This window comes from Helicoverpa armigera, chromosome 3, assembly GCF_030705265.1.
Source record: "Helicoverpa armigera isolate CAAS_96S chromosome 3, ASM3070526v1, whole genome shotgun sequence".
In the NCBI taxonomy this organism is placed as follows: domain Eukaryota; kingdom Metazoa; phylum Arthropoda; class Insecta; order Lepidoptera; family Noctuidae; genus Helicoverpa; species Helicoverpa armigera.
Window position 1 is genome coordinate 13,449,902 of NC_087122.1, and position 26,026 is coordinate 13,475,927.

General features: G+C 35.6%; 1 protein-coding gene and 1 long non-coding RNA gene across 2 annotated transcripts; one reads left to right on the forward strand and one right to left on the reverse strand.

The window, feature by feature from the left end:
- The first annotated feature begins 11,839 nt into the window (after window positions 1–11,839).
- LOC110380310 (protein lethal(2)essential for life) lies at window positions 11,840–12,923 on the forward strand. The gene has a single exon (XM_021340256.3). It carries the CDS (start codon window positions 11,898–11,900, stop codon window positions 12,675–12,677), a length of 780 nt encoding a protein of 259 aa, XP_021195931.3. The 5' UTR covers window positions 11,840–11,897; the 3' UTR covers window positions 12,678–12,923.
- Window positions 12,924–18,610: 5,687 nt separating this feature from the next.
- Window positions 18,611–21,653, reverse strand: LOC126053713 (uncharacterized). Its single transcript, XR_010277992.1, has 3 exons — window positions 21,516–21,653; window positions 19,015–19,284; window positions 18,611–18,747 (listed from the first exon to the last, which is right to left on the reverse strand). It is a non-coding gene; the product is annotated as an uncharacterized LOC126053713 (long non-coding RNA).
- Between the last annotated feature and the right edge of the window lie 4,373 nt (window positions 21,654–26,026).

The following is a 26,026-nucleotide window of genomic DNA, read 5'->3' on the forward strand; positions in this document are numbered from 1 at the left end:
ATGCAGTAAATGAAAATAAAGTTATAACACTTGTGTGCATGACTGTATGTATTAAATATCGCGTTTAGTGCATTTTGGTCAAAACATTTAACTCCAATCGAAAGTTAAATGTTATTGGACGAAGATGTTTTTTTACCACATAGTTAAAAAGATGGCCTCCGATCTTTGGTCTCTGTGTTCAGAAATAGTGCATGAGACCACTGGACCAAATGCTGATACGAAAATAATCTGTAGTTATGGTAATCATGATTCTGAGATTTCGTAAATATTCACAAGTGCTTTATTCTTTGCAATTATTGATAGCATCTTAAGGATGTAAAGGGATATCTGTAGACTGCAGTTCTACAGAGGGTTAATGATAATCTTTTTGCTGAAGTCAAAGGTTTTTATTTCATATAGTTCACCTGTTACAGATGTTAAAGAAATGTCATGCTAGTTGTGCAAGAAGGTGAAACATATTCATGTATAACATAAATATTTTCGCAACGTTGTTTGTGTGTACTACACATTGTGCTACTGAAAGATACAAAAAATCAATACACATAACAAGATCATTGTAGTCTACTGTCTACTCACACAAGCGCACCTTTGTACACAATTCCGTCTTATCGGATTACTATTTCATAACTCGCACAATATTCAAAGGTAAACAAAAAATCACACGATTCAATCACGATTGTTATGTCTTAGGCACCGTCTTGATTAAACGCGATTGAGTGATGCGACTACCACGTGAATAGGTGACAACTACGTACGATTGTCAGATAAGACACCTCATCATCTCTCGAGCCTTTTCCCAACTACGTTGGGGTCGGTTTCCAGTCTAACTGGGTGCAGCTGAGTACCAGAGTTTTACAAGCGACTGCGAATCTGACCTCCGCAATTTACCCGGGCAACTCAATACCCTTTGGGAAGATTGGTTGTCCAACTTACTATTGAGTACCCGTTACGACTGTCAAAGATGGATGACAGCCGGGATCAACAGTTAAACGTGTTTTAAATTCGCGAGAATAGATCTACGATGATCGCGGAATAGTGTTCTATCAGGACGATGCCTTACTGCAGATTATGTGTCGCATATCGAATGTTTCTAGAAGTTGTGTCTCCTGCAATCATTCAATCATTCCCCGTAGGAGGGGACAATAGGGGTACCTATGTACGCGCATAGTAACACACTCAGTGAGTTTGTTTGTTTGTTTAATAAAAACAATACATACAATAACGTGCGTAACATCTATGCTATGCTATTATTAAAGAGATGCGTTGTTGGTATTTATTGTTTGGTTCCCAGATTCTCAGGAAATACTTTTCCTGTTTGAAATTCCTTGAGTGTTGTATGTATGTAATCCATTGATTAAGAAATTGGTTTACTTGCATAAGTGGAAGCTGATAATGAATGAAAGATATCACAAGAATAATAAACAATACGGGTACTAATACTACCAAACATACTTTAATTACCATTCTACAGTCATCGAATCTATAATGATATTGTAGTAGGATATTTAAAATACAAAACTTTAGTTACCTATAAAACCAAGCATCCAATACTAGTAAAGAAAATGGAACAATGAAATGGTTTTGTAATTTCAGACATTATTCAATCAGATAGGTGTAGGGGAGATCTGAGTTCAGCTGAAGATAACCTCAGTTTGACCTCTGATGTCAACATGATGCAGGTAAACGATTACGGAGAAGTTGAAATATTGGGACATCTAGGTTGAGATAAGCAAAAGGCCAAATAGGTTTTAAAATGCGAGGTTTTTGTATTTTGATGTTTGTGAAAAGTTGTTAAGCACAGGAAAATAGATCGTTATGTTTTTTAACCGACCAAATATAAGGAGGTTTTCAATTATAATGTTTTTATTTCTTTCTCTATTTAAAATTACGCATTACACGTTATACTTGCCTTCTTATATACAGTAATATAATGTATAACTATGTTGCCTATAAAAACTATTATCGTTACAGTTGTGTGACTACAATTTTGTTTAATGTACCATATCTTTTTACCGATAAATAACACTTAGTGCTGTTTTTACCTATTTTCTTTTCATAACTTTTGCAATTTTTGCGATTTTCGTTAGTACTCAGAGGGGAGTAATAGGTTCCACATAAACTATTCCAGAACATTAGTAATTCTGTGTATCTATTCTAATAATTATAGCACACAAAAAGTAAACAAATATTCCAGAAAATTATAATTACGATTTTCCATTTAAACAGGCCGAATTTACAGAACAAAACTCCAATACAAATTATTGGCTAAAACCCGTAGAGACCGGTCGTTCAACGCAGAACGTTTATTTTTATTTTATTAATGTAAACATTTCGCTGGACTTTGTAACACAAATCTGAGCACTGTGTTAACGAGCACACGTGAATCTAGATCTTTGGACTAGAAATAATAAGACTGAATTAGCTATGATAGTTTTATTGCAAACATTTGTTTTTATTTCTGTAACTTTCAAGGCTAATCAAATTCAAGGCAAATATGCATTCTACTCTTTTATTCGGTGGAAATATCTGAGACTAAGCAGGGTGTAATTTCACCGGACATATTGCTGATAGATGTCAGTATGGCGAGTGATAGTGAGGAATGGAAGAAGAAGATATCGAATAAAATTGGAAACAGGGCAGGAAGATAATTAAGTATAATTTGGCGTTTATGATTTCAATATAAATAAGCATAGGCATTCTAAATAAGTCCTATGGAACCATCTAGAAGATATTATGATAGTCAATCAATTAATTAATTTTATACGCACATTTCGTCATAAATGGCATCCTGTTTACAGTAAACAACCTTTTTAGGTCACACGTCAAAGATGCGGTCTAAAATTCCTTCGTTTTAATAGGACGAGAGTAAATTCACGACAACCAATAGAAGGTTTGTTTATACCCTAAAGGCTCCAAAACGAACGAACAGATTTGAACAATTCTTTCACTGTTGGGAAGCTAGATTATTCTCGAGTAACATAAGCTATATTATATTCAGGTACGTACAGTATGAAACTGCTAGTTTACAATAAAATTATTGGCAATTGATATGATGTAAACCTTATTGCCTAACAATCATAAACTTTGTTTATAACAAAGTTGTTAATATGATAACTGCTTCGTTGCTACATACATACTTTCTACGAATCATAATAAAACGTTAAAGGTTAGGTGAAATTACAATAATTACGTAATAGATCGTTCTAACTGTTTCACTTCGGCCTAACCTCCCCTAAGTCCCTGCCAACCTGTTGTCTGTGTTTATTTACAAATGCTACGCGAAACCGGACGAAATCTCTAGAATGTACCTTACATACTTCGACATCGCCAAGCCAAAATGAACCTTTACAACATCTCTTAAGACTCAAATTTGTCTTCAAAGTCTTGAGATATTACGACATTCTGTTAGAAAAATTGACTCAAGTGTTCCAGAAGGCGGACGGACGTTTATCCTTTATGAATTGCAAATGAAATGAAACCTTATTGTGTGAGGTGAAAGTTGATATTGGAGTGATAAGTTTTGCCGGTGTAGGGTTTAGTGGCAAAACCTGTAATGAGTTAACGCAACGGTAGCGTCAGCATGTTAAGTGGACCGGTTTGATGCTTGTTTGTTTTTTTTTTTTTAATATTAATATTTGTTTACAGAAGTGGTATTAATGCATTGATGTTATTAGCGAAGTCATGAACAGAATACAGAAAGAATAATTTTGGAAGTCAATATTTTTTTCTGACAATTCGGTATTATATAAAATATTTTATTATATAAGTTTCAAAGTAAAAACATTTCAAAATATTTGCAAAAAAAGAGAAAAGACATGTAAAATGTCACTAGGTGCTAATTTTTAACGCCAATTCTTACCTAACAATAAAAATTGCATCGCTTGTTACTTAACTTATGTTCAAAACAAGTTTTTTACCGAATAATTACACTGAAAAAAACTAATATATCATACTTTTCCCTTAGAAATTAATATGGCCTAATGTTTAACACGTATTTCAGTTAGATTTTTTTTATCTTTAACATAATTTATCATAATCACAATAATACCCATAACAAAATCTATAAATAAACAAAACTTACCGAGTGGGTTTCCACCGAGCAAGACAATTGAGTCACCTCGACACACGTAACCAAGAGGTCAACGACCTGCGATATTTCCAATGACGTTACGACATTTTATTTATTTGGTCAACATCGGTAAAAGCATTTCTCTTTGGTCGGTAGATATGACTGAGATATTGGAGGTAAAATTTGGTTAAAAGGTAAAAGTAATTTTTAGTAAACTGTTTTAGTAAGGCTTAAGTTATTGTGCCAAGAAAAGACTGTTTTCTTTTATTTTTTGGATTTTTCATAATACATATGACCTCTAAAAAAATCTTGGCAGTTAGGTAAACCCCGAATAAAAAATAATAATTCGACGAAATAAAACAAGTAAATAATAGAAAATCAAACGAACTTACCTGTAAGTGACGTTCGATGACTATTAAACGATGTGATTCGCCCGAAGAGATTACACTTATTTACTTGTAGTAGCACGGATATGTGCTGCCATCTTACACACTACTTTAGAGCAACCATATTTAAAAAAAATAATTATGCGCGCTCTAATGTGGGTATCTCATACACGTTTGCCCCTTTGGCCATCGTTAGCCACTATTTCGTGAAAATTTGGGAAGGATCTAAAGGTATTTTGATCAGGGACAGGGAGGGAGTGTAATCTCTTCGGGCGAATCACATCGTTTAATAGTCATCGAACGTCACTTACAGGTAAGTTCGTTTGATTTTCTATTAAACTTCAGTGATTCGCCCTTCGAGATTACACTTATTTACTTGTAGATGTTTAAAGTCTCACGAAATAGGTAAAAAGAGAGGAAACGTTTGGATAGAAAAGTGATAGAAACTACAAAATACATAATCAGATAATGTATTATTGTAATTTAAAAACTTATTTATCAGCATGTAAAGGAAAACAAAGTCATCTTCATTATACGTCGTTGACCGAGGCCATCCTACAAATAGAACGAGCAAAGACATCAGAGGTATCTGCGATCACTTCTCTATTGTAGAACTTTGCGAAGGTTTCAGATCTACCGGTCCAACCTGCGGTTCTTTTTATTATATCTAAGCTCACTCCGAACCTATTGGCGGCAGACGTTGCTGCATGTCTTGTGCTATGTGCACAAAAAATAGACGTGTCTATGCCACTTTCACGAAGGGTGACCTTGATCCAACGACTTAAAGATTGTGAAGTTACATTATTAAACGGTTTCTTAAAACTAATCAATAAGGAATCACAGTTAGATTTTCTCTTTGTTGCTGATACACTTAAATAATGTTCTAAAGTCCTAGCAGGACATATGGAAGGTCTTTCATCGAAATAAGGAAGAATCAATGTTGGCGGCGTACGATTCACCGCCGAGGTTTTGATTTGATCTGTGATGTTAATTACGAACTTTTCATTGTATTTTTAATGTTAGACAATTTAATTAACGACAATGTCTGTACCCGATGTGCAGTTATTAAGGCCAAAAGTGTTGTCAATTTCTTGGACAGTCTCTCAAACGAAAAGTCTGAATTAGGGTACCAAGCACTTAAGTAATCTAAGACAATAGCCGGATCCCATGTAAAAGTATATCTTGGTTGTGGGGTTCGCAATTTGTATACTCCCTTCATAAACCTCGTTACTTGAGGGTCATTCATAATCACTGCATTTAACACAAGTGACAGTGCTGCTTTATTACTATTAATTGAACCATATTTTTGACCCTCTTGAAAAAGAATAACAAAAAAATCTAACACATGAGTAACAGATACATCAAATAAATTCAAATTCCTATCTTGACAGAAGGCGAACCAACGTCTAAAACAAGTATTATACTGTCTAAGTGTACTCTCTGCTAATGACGCTAACATGACGTCGGCAGCAGCAGAAGGAGAACCCTGCCTCAGGAACGCCTGCCTGATAATACTCCGGCAACCAGGGTAAGACTCTCTTGAAGCTTGTGTTCGCGACTGTAAGGGGATGACAACAATTTTGTATTAGATTTTAATTCAATAGGCTCGGTAATCAACAGCTTCCTAAAAGTGGGTACCAAGGCTGCGTTGGCCAGAGAGGAACCACAACAATACCTTCAGCTTTATCAAAATGATTTTTGTAAAACTTTTATTATTAAGCAAAATGGGGGAAATGCATAGAAAAAATAATTAGACCAGGTCAAAGTAAATGCATCCACCTTATATGCTTCGGGATCTTTGTGCCAAGAAACAAATTTCGAACATTTCTTATTCAATCGACTTGCAAACAAATCAATCTCAGGCTGGTTAAATTTTTGCATATAAAACGATAAGCGTCGTCGGCGAGTTCCCATTCGACGTCAGCATGTATGCGACGAGATTCCGCGTCCGCGATATAGTTGTCACGAGAACTAATATAAGAAGCAAAACATATAAGCCTCGCTCTTCACACCACTGCCAAATCTTGCGACTGATTGAATTGAGATGGGGATATCGTATACCACCCATCCTATTGATATAAGAAATAGCAGTAGAGTTGTCAATCCGTAAAAGAATCTCACAATTGCTAAAATTTTTGGCAAAATTTGTAATCCAAAAATGCTGCTTTCAGCTCTAAATAATTAATATGTTTTGTCAACTCTTCGCTAGACCATTGCCCGCTGGCGGTTCTACCAGAGCAATTCACACCCCAACCAGTTCGAGACGCGTCTGAGTATATTTCCAACTTGTAGTCACCAGATCGGATAGGGCTAGCGCAATGATCAATGTTACGTAACCACCAGTCAAATTCTTCACGTAAGGGCATAGGTAAATTAATGTATTGATTGTAATCATCATTTTGTTTCAAACTCAGATACTTAATTCTTTCAAACTTCTTTGTATAAAGCCAGCCATACTGCGATGCTGGACAAATCGATATTAGCAATCCTATCATATGAGCGAAGTTACGTAACTTGCACCGTTTTAAACTAGAAAATGCATGAGCTCATCCTTGATCTTTTGTTTCTTTTCTAGAGGAATGCTTATTGTACAATTTTGTGAATCAAACAGAAAACCTAGAAAGATAGCAGTTTGACTGGGTGTACTTACACTCTTTTTTATATTTATTGTAAAACCTAGTGATTGCAACAAGTTTTGAGTAATTTCATAATTTCGTTTACAGTCACTACTAGTATTTCCGAATAACAACAAATCATCCAAATAAATGACAGACAATAGCCCCTGATTACGCAGAAATTCCATTACGGGCGCATGATTTTTAATAAAACATAGGGTGCTATATTAAGACCAAATGGTAAAACTTGAAATTCATATAGCTTTCCTAACCAATAAAAACGCAAATACTTTCTAGATTCGCAATGAACACTAATTGAAAAATATGCATCTTTAAGGTCAATTGAACACATGTAAGCATGCTTAGACATGAGCCTCATTGCAGTTCTGTAATCTTCAAGTTTAAAATGTGGCGCGGTAATAAACTTATTTAATGATTTTAAATTTAAAATAAATCTATTGGTTCCATTGCTCTTCTTGACAAGAAAGATATTTGATAAAATTGACCATCACATGGTTCACATAGACTAATGGCGCCAATACTTAAAAGATTCTCAATTTCTTTAGTCATGGCTAACTCATCTGCATTGGATTTGGGAGTGTTTTGTGGATAAATGCTAGACTGAAAGATATCATTTGAAACAGGAATTCGCAAACCATTAACCCAGGATAAGACTACTGGATCATTCGTGATGTGTAACCAATTATAATAGAAATATTTCAATCTACCAGCCTGTACATTAGTGCCGTTCACCTCGGCTAGCGGCGCGAGGGCCGGCTCTGCTGACGTGGAGCACGACGGTCCGTCGCACGGCGCGTTGATGGCTGCTGCTTGCGCCCACCAGCCGTCGGGTTCGGTCTCGCTGGCGCGCGGCGAGGCTGTGACTGCGGCGGTGGCGGGCCCTCCAGTTTAAAGCCCTTGGAGTTGATCCTTTCGGTTGCAAATTTTGGGTGGTAACTTCGGCTTAGCAGCCGAAGATTTTAACTCGGAACCTGTTTTATAATAGCTTTCATAGATTTTAAATTATCTTGAAGATCAGTACCAAATAACATGTGATCACGTTTAAGGTCCTTAACACTATCTTTGATCTCTTTGTTAAGGCACGACAGCAAAAAATTCCTTCTAGTTTGTGTCTCATCATAATGTGCATGACACAAGAGTCTACCGGCATCACTAAGGCATTTTAACATCTGACACTTGAACGTCTCGTCGATGGAAGTAGTTGTCAAAACAGACGTGATTGTATTTGCCAAACTTGTTATGACAACAGACAAAATCTTCTGTTTATCAATCAGAATATCGTCTCTCTTCAAGGCACTTTCATTCACCGCCGCTCTTATTTCAGGATTAAGTGTCGGAGCCTGAGCAACTCTAAGATTATCAGGTACATTATAGGCCTTCAATATCTCATTTTAGTTTGATCCTTAATACCATTAACTAATATATCAGACCAGCGGCTAGCAATGTCTTTGTGAACATTCACACCGAACTTCTCTTCCCTCACAGGCTCTTCTCCGAGTAAACACAAAATATCAGGTTGTAGGTCTAATTCCTGTATACCTTCCGTAGGCGCATTTTCTAGCGGCGGCGGTATATTTGGCGTGGACGTGGCCACGGGTATAACAACAGAAGTAGGATCAGGTGCGGGAGCAAAAGTTGCCGTCGGTGCGGGCACGGATATACTATTGGTAGCCGAGACGTTTGAATGTGAAGTTTGATTTAATGTAAAATTTACTTCATAAGGGCTCCTGAAACAATAGTAACAAATTCATGATACAAACTCACGGTTTGTACTCTAGAATTAGGTAGTTATCCGTGTCATCCACATAACTGTAAACATAACTCACGACATAGCCTCCCGGACTATGTTCTAGAGTTTCTGTGCTACCACATATACAGCGATTAACCTTACAGGTTAAACTGAAGTATACTATTGGTTGGTATTAGCCTTGCAGACTAAACTCATAGCACTAGACGGTAAACAAAAAACGATTTGTTTGAAAAGTAGGTCAAGGTCACGCTGTCGAAGAGTGTCGTTCGAAATTTAAATATCCATGTATGTACAAACCTCCGTTTTGTGGAGTCTCCTGCGGCGACCCGGGGTATTCGTTATCCGAATATCGATCACGTTCTAAACTTGAAATGGATGCACTGCGGTAACTCCTTTGTTTACGGCGAACTCGAGACATCTTTTTCTCGTATTTTCTGATTTTTCGAGCCAAATACTCTTCTTCGTCGTGGTGTTTTCGTTTTCCCATGATTTAAACACAAAAAACCCACTAAAATATCCAAATAACTAATAACGATAAAAAAATACGTGCGCGATGGCAGCCACACAAAACGTGTATGAGATACCCACATTAGAGCGCGCATAATTATTTTTTTTAAATATGGTTGCTCTAAAGTAGTGTAAGATGGCAGCACATATCCGTGCTACTACAAGTAAATAAGTGTAATCTCGAAGGGCGAATCACTGAAGTTTAATACTGACCGGCACATAAAAATACTTAAACAAAAACATGCAAAATTGACATAAATAGAAACAAAACCTACATAACTTTGCTATGTACTTTCTTAAACATCCAATCAAAAATAAACACATACCAATCAGACTAAAATATAACATACATACATTAGCCTCAGCTTTAACCATAGTTCTACTTACCTCTTTACAGAATATTATCTACAGTTATGAAAATAAGACGACTTTGTACTGACGTCAATACGAAGAGATAGTTTTTCGAAGAACGCATTAACTAAGAGGAAAATACGTCTAAAAAGAAATTTTATGATATCTCTGGTGAATCATAGTTTGGCAAAACATTGATGACTAATTGTCTATGTGTTATGGTTATATAATTTTCTCATTTTAATATGCACGATTAATTTAGTTTTTAAAGTGTTACATATTTTTATTACTTCATGGAAAAAAGTAAAAATACTTTTGATATTATTATTCCTTGTATAACTTTCTTAAAAAGGGTGCCAGTGGAGTTTCACCATGAGACCAACTTTTTGGAACCATGCAACTAGTGTAACATTTCATAAGAGCCTGCAAAGCCCTATTTTAATTTCAACACATCACATGATGTGTTGACTTGTTTTTTTTATTTATTTGGCTACTAAATAAAGTAGAATTTCACACAATCTTTCAGGTTGAGTAGTTAACAAAATTAAATGAGAGATGCATTCGTACATTATTAAAGCAATTTCCTTCAAATTACACTTACACAGACAAAACATAAGTAGGTAACACTCTCTAGAGTAAATCCATAAATAATTACAACACTGTACAGACAGCAAAGAAATCATCAATCACTCGAAACCTTTTTTGTTGAACTTGAAAGGTTGCTATTGTTGATAGATAAATAAACAAAAAAACCGGCCAAGTGCGAGTCGGACTCGTGCACGAAGGGTTCCGTAAATTACAGTTAAATCAACCTATCTCAAAAACTATAAGAGATACTTTGATCAAACCAAAAATCGTTGAAAGAGTTAATTAGCATGCATCACCTCTATTTTTTTTAGAATTTTATACCCCGTAGTTATAAAAATAGAGGGGGGGGGACATACTTTTTAGGACTTTGAGAGCTGATATCTCAAAAACCGTTCACTTTAAGAAAAATGTTTTTTAGAAAACTTTATATCATTTTAAAAGACCTTTCCATTGATACCCCACACGGGTATGTACATCGAAAAAAAAAATTTCATCCCTCAGTTACATGTATGGGGGGCCCCACCCCCAATTCTTTTTTTTACTATTTAGTGTCATATTTTTGTAGCGGTTCATACAACACATATTCCCATCAAATTTCATCACTGTAGTACTTATAGTTTCCGAGTAAATCGGCTGTGACAGACGGACAGACGGACAGACGGACAGACGGACAGACGGACATGACGAAACTATAAGGGTTCCGTTTTTGCCATTTTGGCTACGGAACCCTAAAAAACATCTGAAAGTGTTATTTGTTTTTGTTTTGTAGTAAGAGTAAAAGTGCTTGACCTACAAGTGAGTGCATCGCTAGTTTTGCTAACGGTACCGCGCACACAGACGCGGTCATTGCCCGCGTTGTGCGTGTGTGTGTGTGTGTGAGTAAACACGTCGCTGCGCAGGAGTTGCAAACTACAGCTTTTTGCTATGAAAGTGGATTTATACTTACAACTTTGTGTATATTATGTAGTTTTAGCAGAGGTGTAAGTCACTGTACTATTAACTTTTTTTGCATATAGAAACGTTATCAAATACCTGGAAAGTGTTATGGTTCAATCAAGTAACGTAACAGCACCTATGTAGTTATCGATCAAATGGCTGAAAATGGAAGAATTGTGTTAACATTATCAAAGACATGAAATAGTGTGACAAGGAAATGTGTATATTGTGTAGATCTTTTACCATATAGGTGCTTTCATGACTCAAAAACAATCCTGGAATATTCTAGAAGAGCAATGCAAGTAAAATTCTCACTTTTACTCAAGTAAATAATAATGAATCTATTCATTTCAGAAACGTTACTGCATTACATAACTTCCTTACTAAAGTTAACATAAAAATAATGACGCAGATGGAATTAAAGAACCATTAAACATTTATCACAATTCATGGGACATAAAATTTCAATGTCACCCGATAACATATCTATCACCCACCTAACTCACACACGGAAACATTAGTCGAACTTTCCAAATGTTGAGAGCACCTGGTTTTACCGCTGCGGTTATCAATGAGCGGCGTACATTCTCGAAACACAACCAAGCCTATATAAGCCCTGCGCTCGCCTGCAACCGCCATAGTACATTACGAAAGCAAACACGACGCAACGAACGATGCAGAAATACATTATACTCATTGCATTCCTCGCCACCGCGGCCTGCCATGAGCCTAGGAAGCACAGAGTCGACGATCCCTTCTCGGCCCTGGACAAACACATCACCCACACACTCGCGTACCACTACCTGTGGCCTTGGAGTCAGCTCATCAGGGCAGCCGCAGCTTTGGACATCGAGGAGGCTCTAGAGGAACCCCAAATTGTGTCAGACGCTGAACAATTGCGAGTGAACCTCAACGTCAGGAGATTCAAACCCGACGAGTTAAGGATCAAAGTGAAGAACCGTTACATCATTGTTGAAGGAAAGCACAAGGAGACGGGAGACGCTCAGAAGTTTATGGCGAACCACTTCGTCCAGCGATTTGTGCTCCCACCCGGCAGCAAGCAGGAGGAAGTGACCGCTGTTCTCAAGGAAAATGGTGTTCTTACTGTGAGTGTGCCCAAACACGAGCTTCCTCCCCCACCACCTGAGAGGGAAGTGCCCATTGAAGTCAGACTGCCAGAAAAGGTTGAAGAAAAACCTGTCGAACAGGATAAGACAGAGAAACCTGTCGCAGAGGACAAAACTGAGACAACGACAGAGAAAAAGGAGGTTCCAGTACAAACATCTTCGGCTACACCACTGGAGCAGTTAGACCTAGTTGAGGCAACAACCCACGTTGGCAAGATCAGGAAGAAGGAGCTCAAACCTACTCCTAAAACGTCAAAGGACAACGAAGTATCAAAAGGACTGGACGGCAACGGATTAGATTACGCACTAGTTGAACAAGAAGAGTGAACACTAACCCTAATAAGTGAATTAAGACTGAACCAAGCTTTAACATGACATAAGTCGTTAAAAGCGTGCTCTAACTTTTCGGACGACAAAATAATTTTACAACGGAGTATTATTTATCGGTACAAAAATACATATTGTTGTGAATCGTTCGAAAGGTTACTAGGAGAAAATAGTTGTTATTAATATTAAGTTTAACTGTATTTGTTTTGAAACATTTGCCCCACGAATAAACGGTGTTATTTATTAGTCTTGTGTTTGTATTTCTCTCGCGGTCATATTTCTATTTTATAAGTCTATTCTTTATGTTAATGTTGTGTGTAAATCTGTGTAACGCACTCTGCTGCGATGAGATGGTACCTTAACAGTGTACATCCTCATTTTTACATTGACGGCAAGTCGGTGAATTATTATGGTGAGCTAGAATAATGATGGTAAACAAAGAAAGTAAGAGTTACTGTTGTTTTTGTGCTTTTTTATGGCTATGGAGGTCTATATTACATTTACTGGGTCAATCTCAATTTAGGTAAACTAGCCACTTTAGTTAAATTGACCTTTCTGTTGTACCAACGGACTCGCACCAAACCGATACTATTCATCATCTTCCGAGCCTTTTCCCAATCATGTTGTGGTCGGCTTCCAGTCTAACCGGATTCAGCTGAGTACCAGTGCTTTACAAGAAGCGACTGCCTATCTGACCTCCTCAACCCAGTTACCCGGGCAACCCGATACCCCTTGGTTAGACTGGTGTCAGACTTACTGGCTTCTGACTACCCGTACCGACTGCCAAGGATGTTCAATGACAGCCGGGACCTACAGTTTAACGTGCCATCCGAAACACAGTCAATGGTGTCTAAGATTTACTTAGAAAGTACATACAAACTTAGAAAAGTTGCATTGGTACTTGCCTGACCTGGGATCGAACCCGCGCCCTCATACTTGAGAGGTTGGTCCTTTACCCACTAGGCCACCACGACTCCCGAACCGATACTATTGATTCCTTTTAAAATGCGGAAACTATCTTCTAATAAAATAAAAATTCAAATCGATATAATTTTACCTCATAATATAAACTATGAATAATCTTAAGGTAAATAATATGTCTCAGGGGGAAGATTTTGAAGAACTCTCTGGATAAATGGATCATTGCGTCTATAGTGATATAAGTAAGTATACTAGACAATGATCAAATATCAGATCAAGATTTAAAAAAGTGGTATAAAATAACATGTATGTATGTGCATTTTAATCATAGAAAAACACAAAACGCCCAAATAAAATCGAAATAAGGGCAGGAGGATGAGGATGGTGATTTGGTAAAACAGCTAAGGTATTTTATTAAAAAAATGCTTTATTATGAACATTTACAAAGCTACACATAGAGAAAACATAAAGCTACAGTGATTCATTTTAACAAAAGCTTGTTATAATGAAAATCTGCGCATTTAATTTATTTACAACCTAAAGTTAATTAAACGAACTCTGCTAGAAAATAATATAAATGTTTAAGTTGTTAAAATATTCTTTGTAATCAAAGTAAATTAAATGGCCAAGACGAATGAAATTGCTAATAATTTCTATTATTATTAAAAATCTTTTAAACTTTATTCAATTTGCATTGTCAAATTAATCAGGACTTTAATCATTGCTTTCGAAATGAACATTAATTTTGAGTTCATGAAAATAGTCTTTAATTAAATATAATTTCTAGAATATTCATAGTAATATATTTAAAGGACAAAAGTTTAATTATTAAAATGTATTATAATAATTAATTTCTTAGTTTGACTACTCTGAATTTTGAAATCCTAGGTTTTCGGTTGTGGAAAATTTATTTGTCATTTTCGATAAGGTACATGTCCAAGTAATAAAAGAAAATAAAACGCATACTTTGAGTCATGATAGTATAATAGAAACAAACAGCAACTAATAAGTTAACTAATTCTGAAGAGTTGTTGCTTTAGTTTTGACGTATTAGAATTAACTTACCCATACATAATCTAAATATATAAAACTCAAAGGTGACTGACTGACTGACTGACATAGTGATCTATCAACGCACAGCTGAAACCACTGGACGGATCGGGCTGAAATTTGGCATGCAGGTAGATGTTATGACGTAGGCATCCGCTAAGAAAGGATTTTGATCAATTCTACCCCCAAGGGGATAAAATAGGGGATGAAAGTTTGTATGAAACTTGCCCACGCAGACGAAGTTGCGGGCAACAGCTAGTACTACATAATTATGTATGTCAAATACAGATATACTTACTAATTAGTATCTAATTTCCACATCGATAATACTAAACCACAAATTCCCAGTACATGCTGTATCATGTACTAATAAGCTGGTATCAAGTTACCAAACGTGCAATTCATAACAAAATTAAGTTCAAAGCACAAACTTAGAAGGCAACAGATAAGTCTATAATCCGAAACAGCATACAACAACAAAACTGAAGCAAACTCGTTAAATTGTGGAGTACAGTCGTTTAGTAAAGTTGAACACATCGACGCCATTTAACTTAGCCAAACAACATAATCGAGTACAATCGGGTACAGTTGTAAAAATATATTGTTGACTAGTGGCGATCATTCGACAGTTGTCGACAACCATGCTATACTTCTAAACTACATACATACAAGAAAATGTGTTTGTTTGTTTGTATGCTTTAACTCAGAAACTGCTGAACAGATTTGATAAATTATTAATTTGCACTAAGTATTGGTAAACTATTCTTGGGTGACATAGGCTATATTTTATCCGGGTACGGACAGTGGTTCCCACGGGATGTGGGTAAATCCGCAGGAAAACGGCAACTGTATTTCAAAGAGGAAATATCTATTTTCTTGTACCCTAAAGCCTCTAAACTGCTTTTAACCGGTTTTAAAAATACTTTCACATTTGGTAAGCTGCATTATGTTCAGATAGCATATTTGGTCTATATTTGACCGGCCTTCTGGAAGTAGTGTAGGGCGCGGGTGATACCGCGGGAAACAGCTAGTGCAGCTATAAAACTGCAGTCGATGCACAGCTTGAAGTTAGTCCACAATGTATTTTTATTGTTGACAGCGTGATTTTAAATGTTAGGTTTGACTCCAGACTTTATTTATGGCCTGAGACATGCAGTTTGATTTTAGAATGTCTGAGTTGCAAATAAGTTTTTCCTCGATTGATGTCTGGAATATATTACCATTAACTTTAAAAAGTAGAGGTACTATTTTGCAATAAATCGTCGTCGTGACAATATCATTGCTTTTCCAATTTCAAATGTCACGACTTCTTAATGTATTTTTATAACTATTCCTATCTGTTTGAAATTTTATCTATAATCACTACATAGTATGGAACAAAGTCGCTTTTTTTCCCTGTATCCGAATGTCCCTTTGTACGCTCAAATCTTCAAAACTACGCAATCGATTTTCATGCGAGTTTTTTTATAGATAGAGTGATTAAAGAGGAAAGTTTATATGTATAATAATCATACATCAACTACTTAGCATCTACTGATCCTGATAAAAAATCTTTATAGCTCAGACACTAATTCCCGTATCCTACACGAAAATTATCTATCTTTCCCCCCTCCCCCCTCAAACCTCAGTCATCAGCAATGATTAGGGGAGTCATAATGACAGTCACCGGCACCGCTCCATTACAGCTAGCTGCGAATTCAGATGCCCTTGTGAGCCATCAACCATCTCCCCCTCCCAGCGGATGGGGAATATAATACTAGGGTTGCCACTTCTACTGAATCATATTAATTTATTTTTAACTATCTTCCACCTGTGATTTCTCCAGTGTCCCGAAAGAACTACCAAAATCTGTCTATCCTTTGTATTTTTTTCTTAACCACCTCTCCATCAATTTTCAGTTAAATCGGTTTAGCTGTTGTTGAGTTATAAATACTACATTCTTTTGTAGGTAGTTTTGTTTCAATATTTTTACTCCGAAACCGTACCCATGCAAACAATATTCATAAAAAAGCTACTCTAGACGCTTTGTCATAGACATGGCCAGACATAAGCAATGTCCCCTCTGATCCAAAGAGAAGGATCCGTTCTTAAAATTATACACTTTAAGAGCCTTACTTGAAAGAAAAGTTCAAAACATTTAATACTTCATAGAAAATAGCCGTTACTTGAGAAGAAGCTTTCCCTTTGCTTTCACAGTTCGCCGATAACATTCTAGACTAGCTCTTACCTCGGCTTCGGTTGAAAGGAAAATGCGGTCCGTTTTCTCTATGTTCGGGGCACTAAATAAACTTTGTATTTTATGATGGGAAAGTTACAGTTAGTCGTTAAAATTAAACGTGACTCAGATAATGTATATTTACCTGTAAATGAGAGGACATCAAAATTATAATCCTTATTTATACGTAGCGTAGGTACATTTTTGCACTAAGTTTCTTGATGGCTTACAATACTTTTGAGAATTGGCAAGACAAGCATTTTGTATGATTGATTGTATATGCTTCGTTTATGTTTGGTACTCCTAGCTTTTTTTTTATGAACTACCAATTAACTGTCTATCTTTCAAAATCATTTGAAATATTTTATTATCTGTCTTAACCCTAGAATGGTTCACCAAGTACAAGAACTCGTTGGTACGCCAAGAGGCAGCCCTGAGTATCCCGCATTAAATATTTGATAGATTGATTGCCTCTGCAGACCCTAATAGTCGTAAGGAACTTGTAGCCTGTACTAATAGCTCTGTACAGGCAAATTTGTTCTGCTAGCTTCTAGGAAATTAGGTAGGCTTCATACGATCTAGGTTAGGCACCGAATATCATATTTAGAGTGCCTAGGGTTTAGCTATAAACTAGTGGGGCTTCGTGTGGTTGGTAATAGGATCTAAAGAAAGATATTTAGGCTAACTTTAGTCTGTATAGTGATTATGATATCTTAGAAGTGAAGAGCGGGTGCTAATTATGACGTTCAAAAAGTGCTATTTTGCAGCCAAGTTTGAATAAATGACTTTCAGTTCGAGGTTGAATTTAAATGAAATATTTTATAATTTAAGAGTAACGAGAGTAAGTAGGTACTCTCCCAGGACACCATAATATACGACATTATTTGGAGCAAAAACACCACAAGTCACAAAATAAATTACAAGGAGAGCTGTGCACTAAGAAATTCCTGCAATTACCGCAAGATCGCGAAAAACGCAAATAAAGTTACGAAGTCGCTAGCGAAAAGCCATTGGGTAAGATTAATGGTTTGTTTCTTGAAATAATTTAAATCTTATCTTGAAATAGACAAAATAAGCGTGGTTTCAAATGAAACAAATAGAAATAAGTATTACAGGATATCTTTTTTATAAATAACAAATAAATTAATCTTAAACGTAAAATTCTTATAAATAAGTAATGGCACTATTTCATAATACACATATGTCATTCAATACTTATACTAGACTGTAAAAAGTATCCTAATTTTAGCATAATGATTGAGCATATTGACTTACTGAGAAGGAAAGTACTTACGTATATAGTTTACATAACATTTTTTTCTTGCAAACTGTGTCATAAAATATTCACATTAAAGATGATTTAAGTAGCAAACGATCTTAAAACATTAATACATGAGTGGTTGACTATCCCATTAAATGTAGGTATAGGTATGTACATTTTACATAAAAAATACATGGTATATGGCTATCGCTATCAATGCCCTTTCACAGCATAAGACCCATCCGAATCATATATCTTCTTCTTTTTACTCCCACCATATTTATCATACGCATACGGCTGATGGTCGGCATACCCATAACTGTGATCGGATGACCCATAACTAAGATCGGATGGCCCATAACTATGATCGGACGGGCCATAACTGTGACTGGGTGGTCCATAACTGTGATCCGATGGTCCGTAACTGTGGTCAAAGTGACCGTGGTCGTAGTGGTCAAAGTGATGGTCTTCAATATACTCGTGATGGTCGTGTTTGTGTTTCTTCAAGTAGTGGATGAACCAGAGGACGAATTGCCATCCCTTTGTGACGAGGACGTAGAATAGGGCTCCGTATACCATCTTTAGGACGATTAGTTTCGTTGCTACTACGTAGAAGAAGTGGACTGCGGACAAAGAAAGCAAAGTTTAGTAAACAATTGAATATCACAAATTCTTTGGCTAAACGTTCATTGAATAATTTTATACATCAGTGTAATATTTTTGTGATAACTTTTTAAATATTTTAGAACATTAGCGATACTTTTCAAAACATTTGGTATTCCTTTCTAGAATTTTTGTGATTCTTAAAATCAATAGAGCATTTTTGCAGTCCGTTAAAACTATGGAAGGGAACATTATTAGTGATGCCAAAAAGATTAATAAATACACACCTAATAAAATCTACCGTCCCTGCCGTTTCTTGATAAAGTCAGCAATCAAATCTAAGGCTTGATAACCCTCCCTATGATGAGCAAACTGATCTTGATAAGGTGAATAGTTCTCAGTCCTCTTATAATGCAAGTACGGGTCTGGCACATGTTTGTATATGGTCAATGCCCATACCATAATGAGGAGTATTTTCACGCTAGCTACTGTTAGAGCTATGGCCACAATCAGGTTATACAGTCCAACTTTCGCTGCTAAAACTATGGCGAGGTTGGCTGCAACAGAGAGAAAGGAGGGTGTTATTTGGAGGTTCAGGATTCATCATCATCATTCCTTCTTAGCTATAGGATGTTCTATACAGAACATAATCCTTAAGAAATGGAAGCAGCCTGCGTCCAGTGCCTAACCGCGACCTATGTCAGATCGTCCGATCATCTCGTTGGTATGGTACATATACCTACTTTTCATTAAGAATTTAAACTGTGTAATTCCTAATTACAGACAGGAAAACAGGTTTTTTTTTCGCCCATATAATGGTAACTTATAAACATTTTATTTTGCCATCAGAACATGGTATGAAAAGCTTAATCTAATATGCTCCAAAGAGCTTTAACTCATTTGTGACTAAAGTCATCGATGAAACACTGTTTGACACTCAAATGATGTTTAGAAAATAAATCATTAAATATTTTAACAATTCCTTCCTTAATAGCAAACTTCACAAATCCAAGTGCAACACGAGCGCAGTTTTTTAAGAATCTTAAAATGTTTCCATCTTGGGAGGCTAAGGTTTCAACTGAGGGAAGTTTCCAATTTGTTCTCGATTCAGATTTAAATTCTCGGTCCAGACTTTTACTTTAATTCGCTGTATAAACCGAAGCTGGACGCTACTGGAATCAGGAATAAGCTTCAGCTGAGATCTTTTAGTTTTCCATTTCAATGTTCGTGTTACAATAATGTTTGTTTACCATAAATATTAAGAGGGAATTCTATATACGTTTAGGTATATTAATTCTACAATACTCTTCATCGTATGTTCGTTTTGTTTTCTACGGACTACACTGTTATAGATATACCTATAACCTTACAAACTACTAATAGCAACGCTACCTTTTAACGATATAACTAACGTTTTTCCAGAAAATATCCCTGAAGCAATCTGGTCTTATATGTATATCTAGGAACTTGCAATAGGTACGCGTGTAAATAAAGAAAAGTTCCATTTGCTATCAACACAGACATGATTCCTATATTGACAAAGGAACAATACTATTTAAACTTTTAACAAACAGGAGACAATAAAATATTGTTTCACATTTTCCGTAACAAACCTAGCAATGTTTAATCAATCAAGGACAAAAAAACGAGTAGTAGCTCAGGCAGGTTGGGCCCAGACTATTAAGCAGGAATGCATCTTTATCAGTTGCGAAAACATCAGTTGACCCTTCCCACAGTGGGTGCAATGTTAGTGTCAGACTTTTAGTAGGTACCGAAAATCATCCTCGGTTCCTTCTAAAACCCTTTGTTTACCATGGCCGCGGAACCCCTTCAAACAACCTCGCAATCCTATAATACAACTGGAGATTCCCAGTCATTGCCATAGCATTCCTAAGAAACTGACGCAATATATTACAATACGGATGTGAGTTCTTAGACCCTATTATCACATACGACTTTCTCTTTCAGGAGTATGAAGTAACAAAAGAAAATCGTGATTGTTCGAGTTACTATTCTTGTTTGTATTGACGCGGAATGTCCTGTCTGTCTATTTGTTACGATTGGAATGGTAAACAGCTGGCCTGATGTCGATGCAATTGGTATGTAATGAGTCAAGAAAAAGTTGTACATATTATGAATGCGAGAGTAACGTGATTGAGTCAGTTATGTGAATTATGATGGGCAATGTACGGTGATTTTTTTATAGTGAAAATCAGAATTCAGTTCTAATCTAAGCACTTAATCTTCTTATTAACTAAACAAACATTATTCCAGAAAGTTAATAAAAGAGTTAATCACCAGATAAACGGACTCGTAAATAAAACCAATACAAAGCTAACTTTATCTATTTACTTTTTGAATGGACACCATTTAATTTCTTGCGAGTTCCAATGAGTTTGGAAAGAGTCCGGTTAACAAATACAACTCCTTTTTGTTATAAGAAAAGAGGTTCGTTGAGATAAGTAAATTCTTCTGATTGGTAATACTTTGTATCTTTTTACGAATAGTTTCTTTTCCAATCAGGATTCTTTGAATAGTGATAAAGAATTACTTCAGATTCTTTATTAAACGTGATTTTAGACGTGTTTCAGCACAAAAATGCTTTTTCTTCTAAAAATTAATTTATTCAATATTTAGTTGGTATAAAGTCACAAATAAGCCCTAAATGTTCGATTATGTGTCATCAATTTAAAAAACAAAACACTTTAGTCAGAAGGCAATCAATATACCTCAGTTGATGGTGTCCTAATTATTATTAATAATTAAATAACAATGTGTGTGTACTTACTTATTAAAGCATATTTGGCCTTCCCTCTAGGTTCCACCTCATTTCTTCTCTTACTTTCTTCAGAAGCTTGCACTTTACACAATAATGAAATTATTAACATTACTAATATTGCCTTCATTTTAACAATTTCTATAAAAAATATATAACAAAATCGTTACTTTTTTTCAGAACTTCAGCTCAGTCCAGTGCCGTATTTTAAAATGACATTTCATACCTTGTGTTGTCAGTCTAACTTGACGTGCTAATTTGACAAATAAACACCTTACTGGGAAAGTGTACTAAACATTATTACAACTTATTAACACGAATTTTCGTAACGTAATAGAAGCGAGAGTTTTTTTCTAAAGTGAAGTAATATTTACATTTTTCTATGCAGCTTAGTTTGCATTGAAATATTGGGTACAATATACTATTATAACAATTTTTTTTCGAATGGCCAGGTTTGACAAACACGGGCGAACATACACAGCTGAAAAAATATGCGTATAAAAAAAACGATTTGAAATATTTTTCTATTGGTAGAACCAAAAAAAAAACAGCCAATTTCGGTATGAAAACCTTTGGTATTCAAACCAACAGATAGCCTAACTAACGCCAAAACTGAAAAACAAACAAACACACAAAATAAACAGTTAAATCGTCCAATCGATGTTGATCTGTTTGCAATGGAAGCAATCTTTTAAAACATACGCAACTATCAGCTCAATTCATTCCCTCTACATATCGACTGATTGAGCTGGGGGGATATTTTAGTGTCCTTCGATTTTTTCAAAATTTTTATAAATTAAAAAAGAAAGAGATCCAGTAGGTATAGGTATGTCCCTAAATAAAAACCGATACGCAAAGAAAAAGTAAATAACTTCAATCACAATGCAGGATATCCAGTAGATATAGTACGACATAATTCAGGGAGTGATATCTTGGATATCACAAAGACAGACTCAAAGCTATATATAAATCATTTTCAAAGCATAAAAAAACTATTCGAAACTATAGAAAATGTTTTTTCATACACTTCTCAATTTTTTACTGCCTACTCGTATAAAGCACGCGAAACTTAATTCGTTTCATTGCATCGAATGCACGAGATAGTTCCCCCAAAACCGAACAATATGTTACAAACTAGCGCTACTGTAAATAAAACGTTTGATGGATTATTTGGTGTTTTATGTAACAGCCTGCCGCGTTGCCCTAGCGGTCACAATGTGAACTATTACTATCTTACTTACTTTACTATCTTAGCGTTTAGTTTTAAATACGAATAGTGAAAAAACTAAAAACTAACTAATGAAAAGAGTCAAATCTCCACATTTTTGTCAACTGACCGGTTAAGGACAAGGTAATAAATAGCCAGCCTTTTACAGACATTTTGACAAGGCTCCGATAGGAAACCGCAAGTATTTTAAGTATGATAAATTACAATTTAATCCGCAACTTCAAATAAAAAAAAAAACCTACAAAATGAGTACTAAATATTCCTACAAGATGTTTCAAATACCCGCAGTACAATGAACTTTAACTTCCAATTCCTCTACGATTACTCCATAATAGTAAAACGATAACGATTCACTAACCATACGCCATAACAGATAATCGATACATAATCGCTTCCCATCCTTTTAACGACTTCATTCAAGGACCAATTCCGAAGTCGGTTGAAAGCCCAAGTTTTTCGACGTAAACTCTAATTTAGAATGGTGGTAATATTGTGAAATTGCTCCATTCTTGTGTGCAATCATCGTTAAATATGGAAATAATGAGCCGTTCGCGTTTATGAGTCTAACGATATGGGTTAGTGGTGCGCTGAATATCGATAGATAAACGAATTTATTTCTAAACTTTTGGTACAAGAGAATGAAGTCCCCGAATTTGGCACAATTGATTTTAATGACAGAATTAAGAGAGGGGAGAGAAATTCTATTATGTAACACAGTGATTGTGTTATCAATCTTATGTATTTACTACCATCCCATAGCTTATACTATAGCTTAGCACACCAGACATATCGACATCATAAGTCTTCATCGATATAATTATATCGATACTTGACCAGCCCATCCCTCGAGCAATATTAGCGAGAGTAGATATATAATGCGTGTTTCATTTGACGATCGGACTAGTCGGGGGGTAATTAAGTAAACTATATAAATGGCGACACACTCTGATGACTAATGTCGCCTTGATTAAGCGACATTGTGATTTCAGGAAGATAAGCCTTTTGAAAGATTTTGGGGTACTATCAAATTACCCCTACAGCGCGCAGCGGATAGGAGAGTCAGACTGTAAAATTGGCTATCGTCAAATGAAGAATATGTTCTTTTGTATGAAAAAATATCGAGTAAAATAATGTTAAGCGGAAAATAGATGAACATAATTTAATAAATTAGTGCTTAACAATGTACCGCTCCTCTCTGTATCTTACTTGAAAACTATCGCAATTTTAACTCACTAATTTTCCAATTTTGCTGGCCAACTCCCGACAAGTTTTGGTGACTTTTTAAGTCGTAACTTTAAACTAAGTGAGACTTCGAAGTCCGATTTTCCGGGAAATAATTTACTCGTTCATTCTGAAATTAAGTTTCCTTTTTTGGAAATTTGATAGAGACGAAGTTTGGAAATTCTCTTGTTACAATAGGAATACGTAATGATAGTTAGGAATCCGGAATATTGGACTGAAATGTGATGCTCTGGGTGTAGGTTCGTATGTAAATTCGTTACATTGAAACATATCCAATATGTTTAGTTTAGTGGCAAACTATTATGAATTGTATAACTTTAGTTTTTATTTTACTTTATGTAACTATAATAATTATTGCATTTTTTACTGTATTCCGTGATTCTGAAATACCAACTACATAAGTACAACAAAATGTACTTTAAAAACTCAGCTTCCACTACATAAAGTTTCAAATAGCAAATCATCTTCATATCATCATAGATCCACATTTCAGTGGCAGGCAGAAGACGAAAATATATGATTTTCACTATGAAATACGACAGATTAGATGGGCCCGCCGCCTGCCTACAATTTGTCATCGGATGGTCGTCGAGTCCTGACCGATCACCCATAATATTGGATCCTAGGGTTTGAGTGACAGCCCTATTTTTAGCACGCACTTTTGCCATTTACTTTTAGGTAGGCTATGGTTACTATAGAATATAGGCCATGTTAAGTGCTCTACATTAACTAGCTTTGGATTGAGTGTTATTTTCATTTCTCGTTGGAATAGAAACTGTATCTATGAAATGGCAGGATGATGATTAACTACTTATTTATTTTTTGTAGCCTTTTTATATTGCAAACGTTTGACTACTTACTAATAGCACGATTTATAGCCGGGAACTCTAAAATGCTCTTACTTTAAACTATGCGTCTTATAATCTGTATCAAAAAATGCTTAATTTTACGTAAGGTTGTGGAAGATTTCAACGTTAGCGTTAACGTAGCGTTTTAGATTTAGAAACCACAAAACGAATACTAAAAGGAGTAAATAACTAGAATACTAACTCATATGCCTAGCCTAGCATTCTAGTACTCACTATTTCACTTTGCCTACAAAGTTAGGCAACCTAACGAAACCTTAGACATGGGGTAGGTATTTACTTGCTGAAAACGTGAAACGTTTGCGTTTAGTTTTCGAGATTAAATATTGCACGTTTTCATTATCTATTGGTTTTAAAGTCAATGAGAAATTAACTGACTATTGTAGTCGTAATGATAATTTATATAACTCGAAGCTACAACTTACTCTGATAGCCAATACAGCTATTTTCAGATAAAAGTTCCAGCTTTTTTTACGTTAATGAAAACGTCTGACTGAACAGACAAGATTTTGTTACGAAGCGAAAGAAATTAAACTTTTTACCAGCTTTTGGTAGTCTGCCAGATGCTACTAAACATAATGAAGCCTATCAGTAATCAAATCTTTGGGAACTATTCCTAAAAATCTGGAGCAAAGTGAAATTTTACGACGAAGGAAAACTTTTTTGGAATACGAGATTAACTTTTAATATATTTGGATAGTTACGTCCGTTGGTGGCGGAAATCAAGAATTTTATAAATGAGAACTTTTTAAGATTTTGCGCCAAGTGTAAGGAAACTCGATTTTAGTCACGAGCAAATTTCCGAACGCCCATTTTTCAGGAATTCCGTGAGCTCCTTCTCGGTCACTGGTCACGTTGTAGGTAAAGTTTGCGGTAGCCAAATCCAAATTGGAAATGTAAAATAATTTTAGTTATAAGCGTCTTCTTGACTTCTACTTCTCTCTATAATCTTTCTCTATATAGCATGGTATGTTATTTACATGATTAAACATTTACAATTGGCTAAATGAGGTAACATTTTCAAAAATGTTTTTATTTTTCCGTTACATGTAAAAACAATGGAGGAAGCTAACCTAACAAAACACTAACGATTGGAACAATTTGTCACGTCAAAAACAAAAAAGTGTGGTTTTCTATAAAAACCGCAAGCATGGCGTCCGTGCCGATATATCTTTTTATTAATGACT

Bases quoted from the DNA above. Each gene is read 5' to 3' on its own strand.
- LOC110380310 (XM_021340256.3), top strand. From the start codon at position 11,898: ATGCAGAAATACATTATACTCATTGCATTCCTCGCCACCGCGGCCTGC.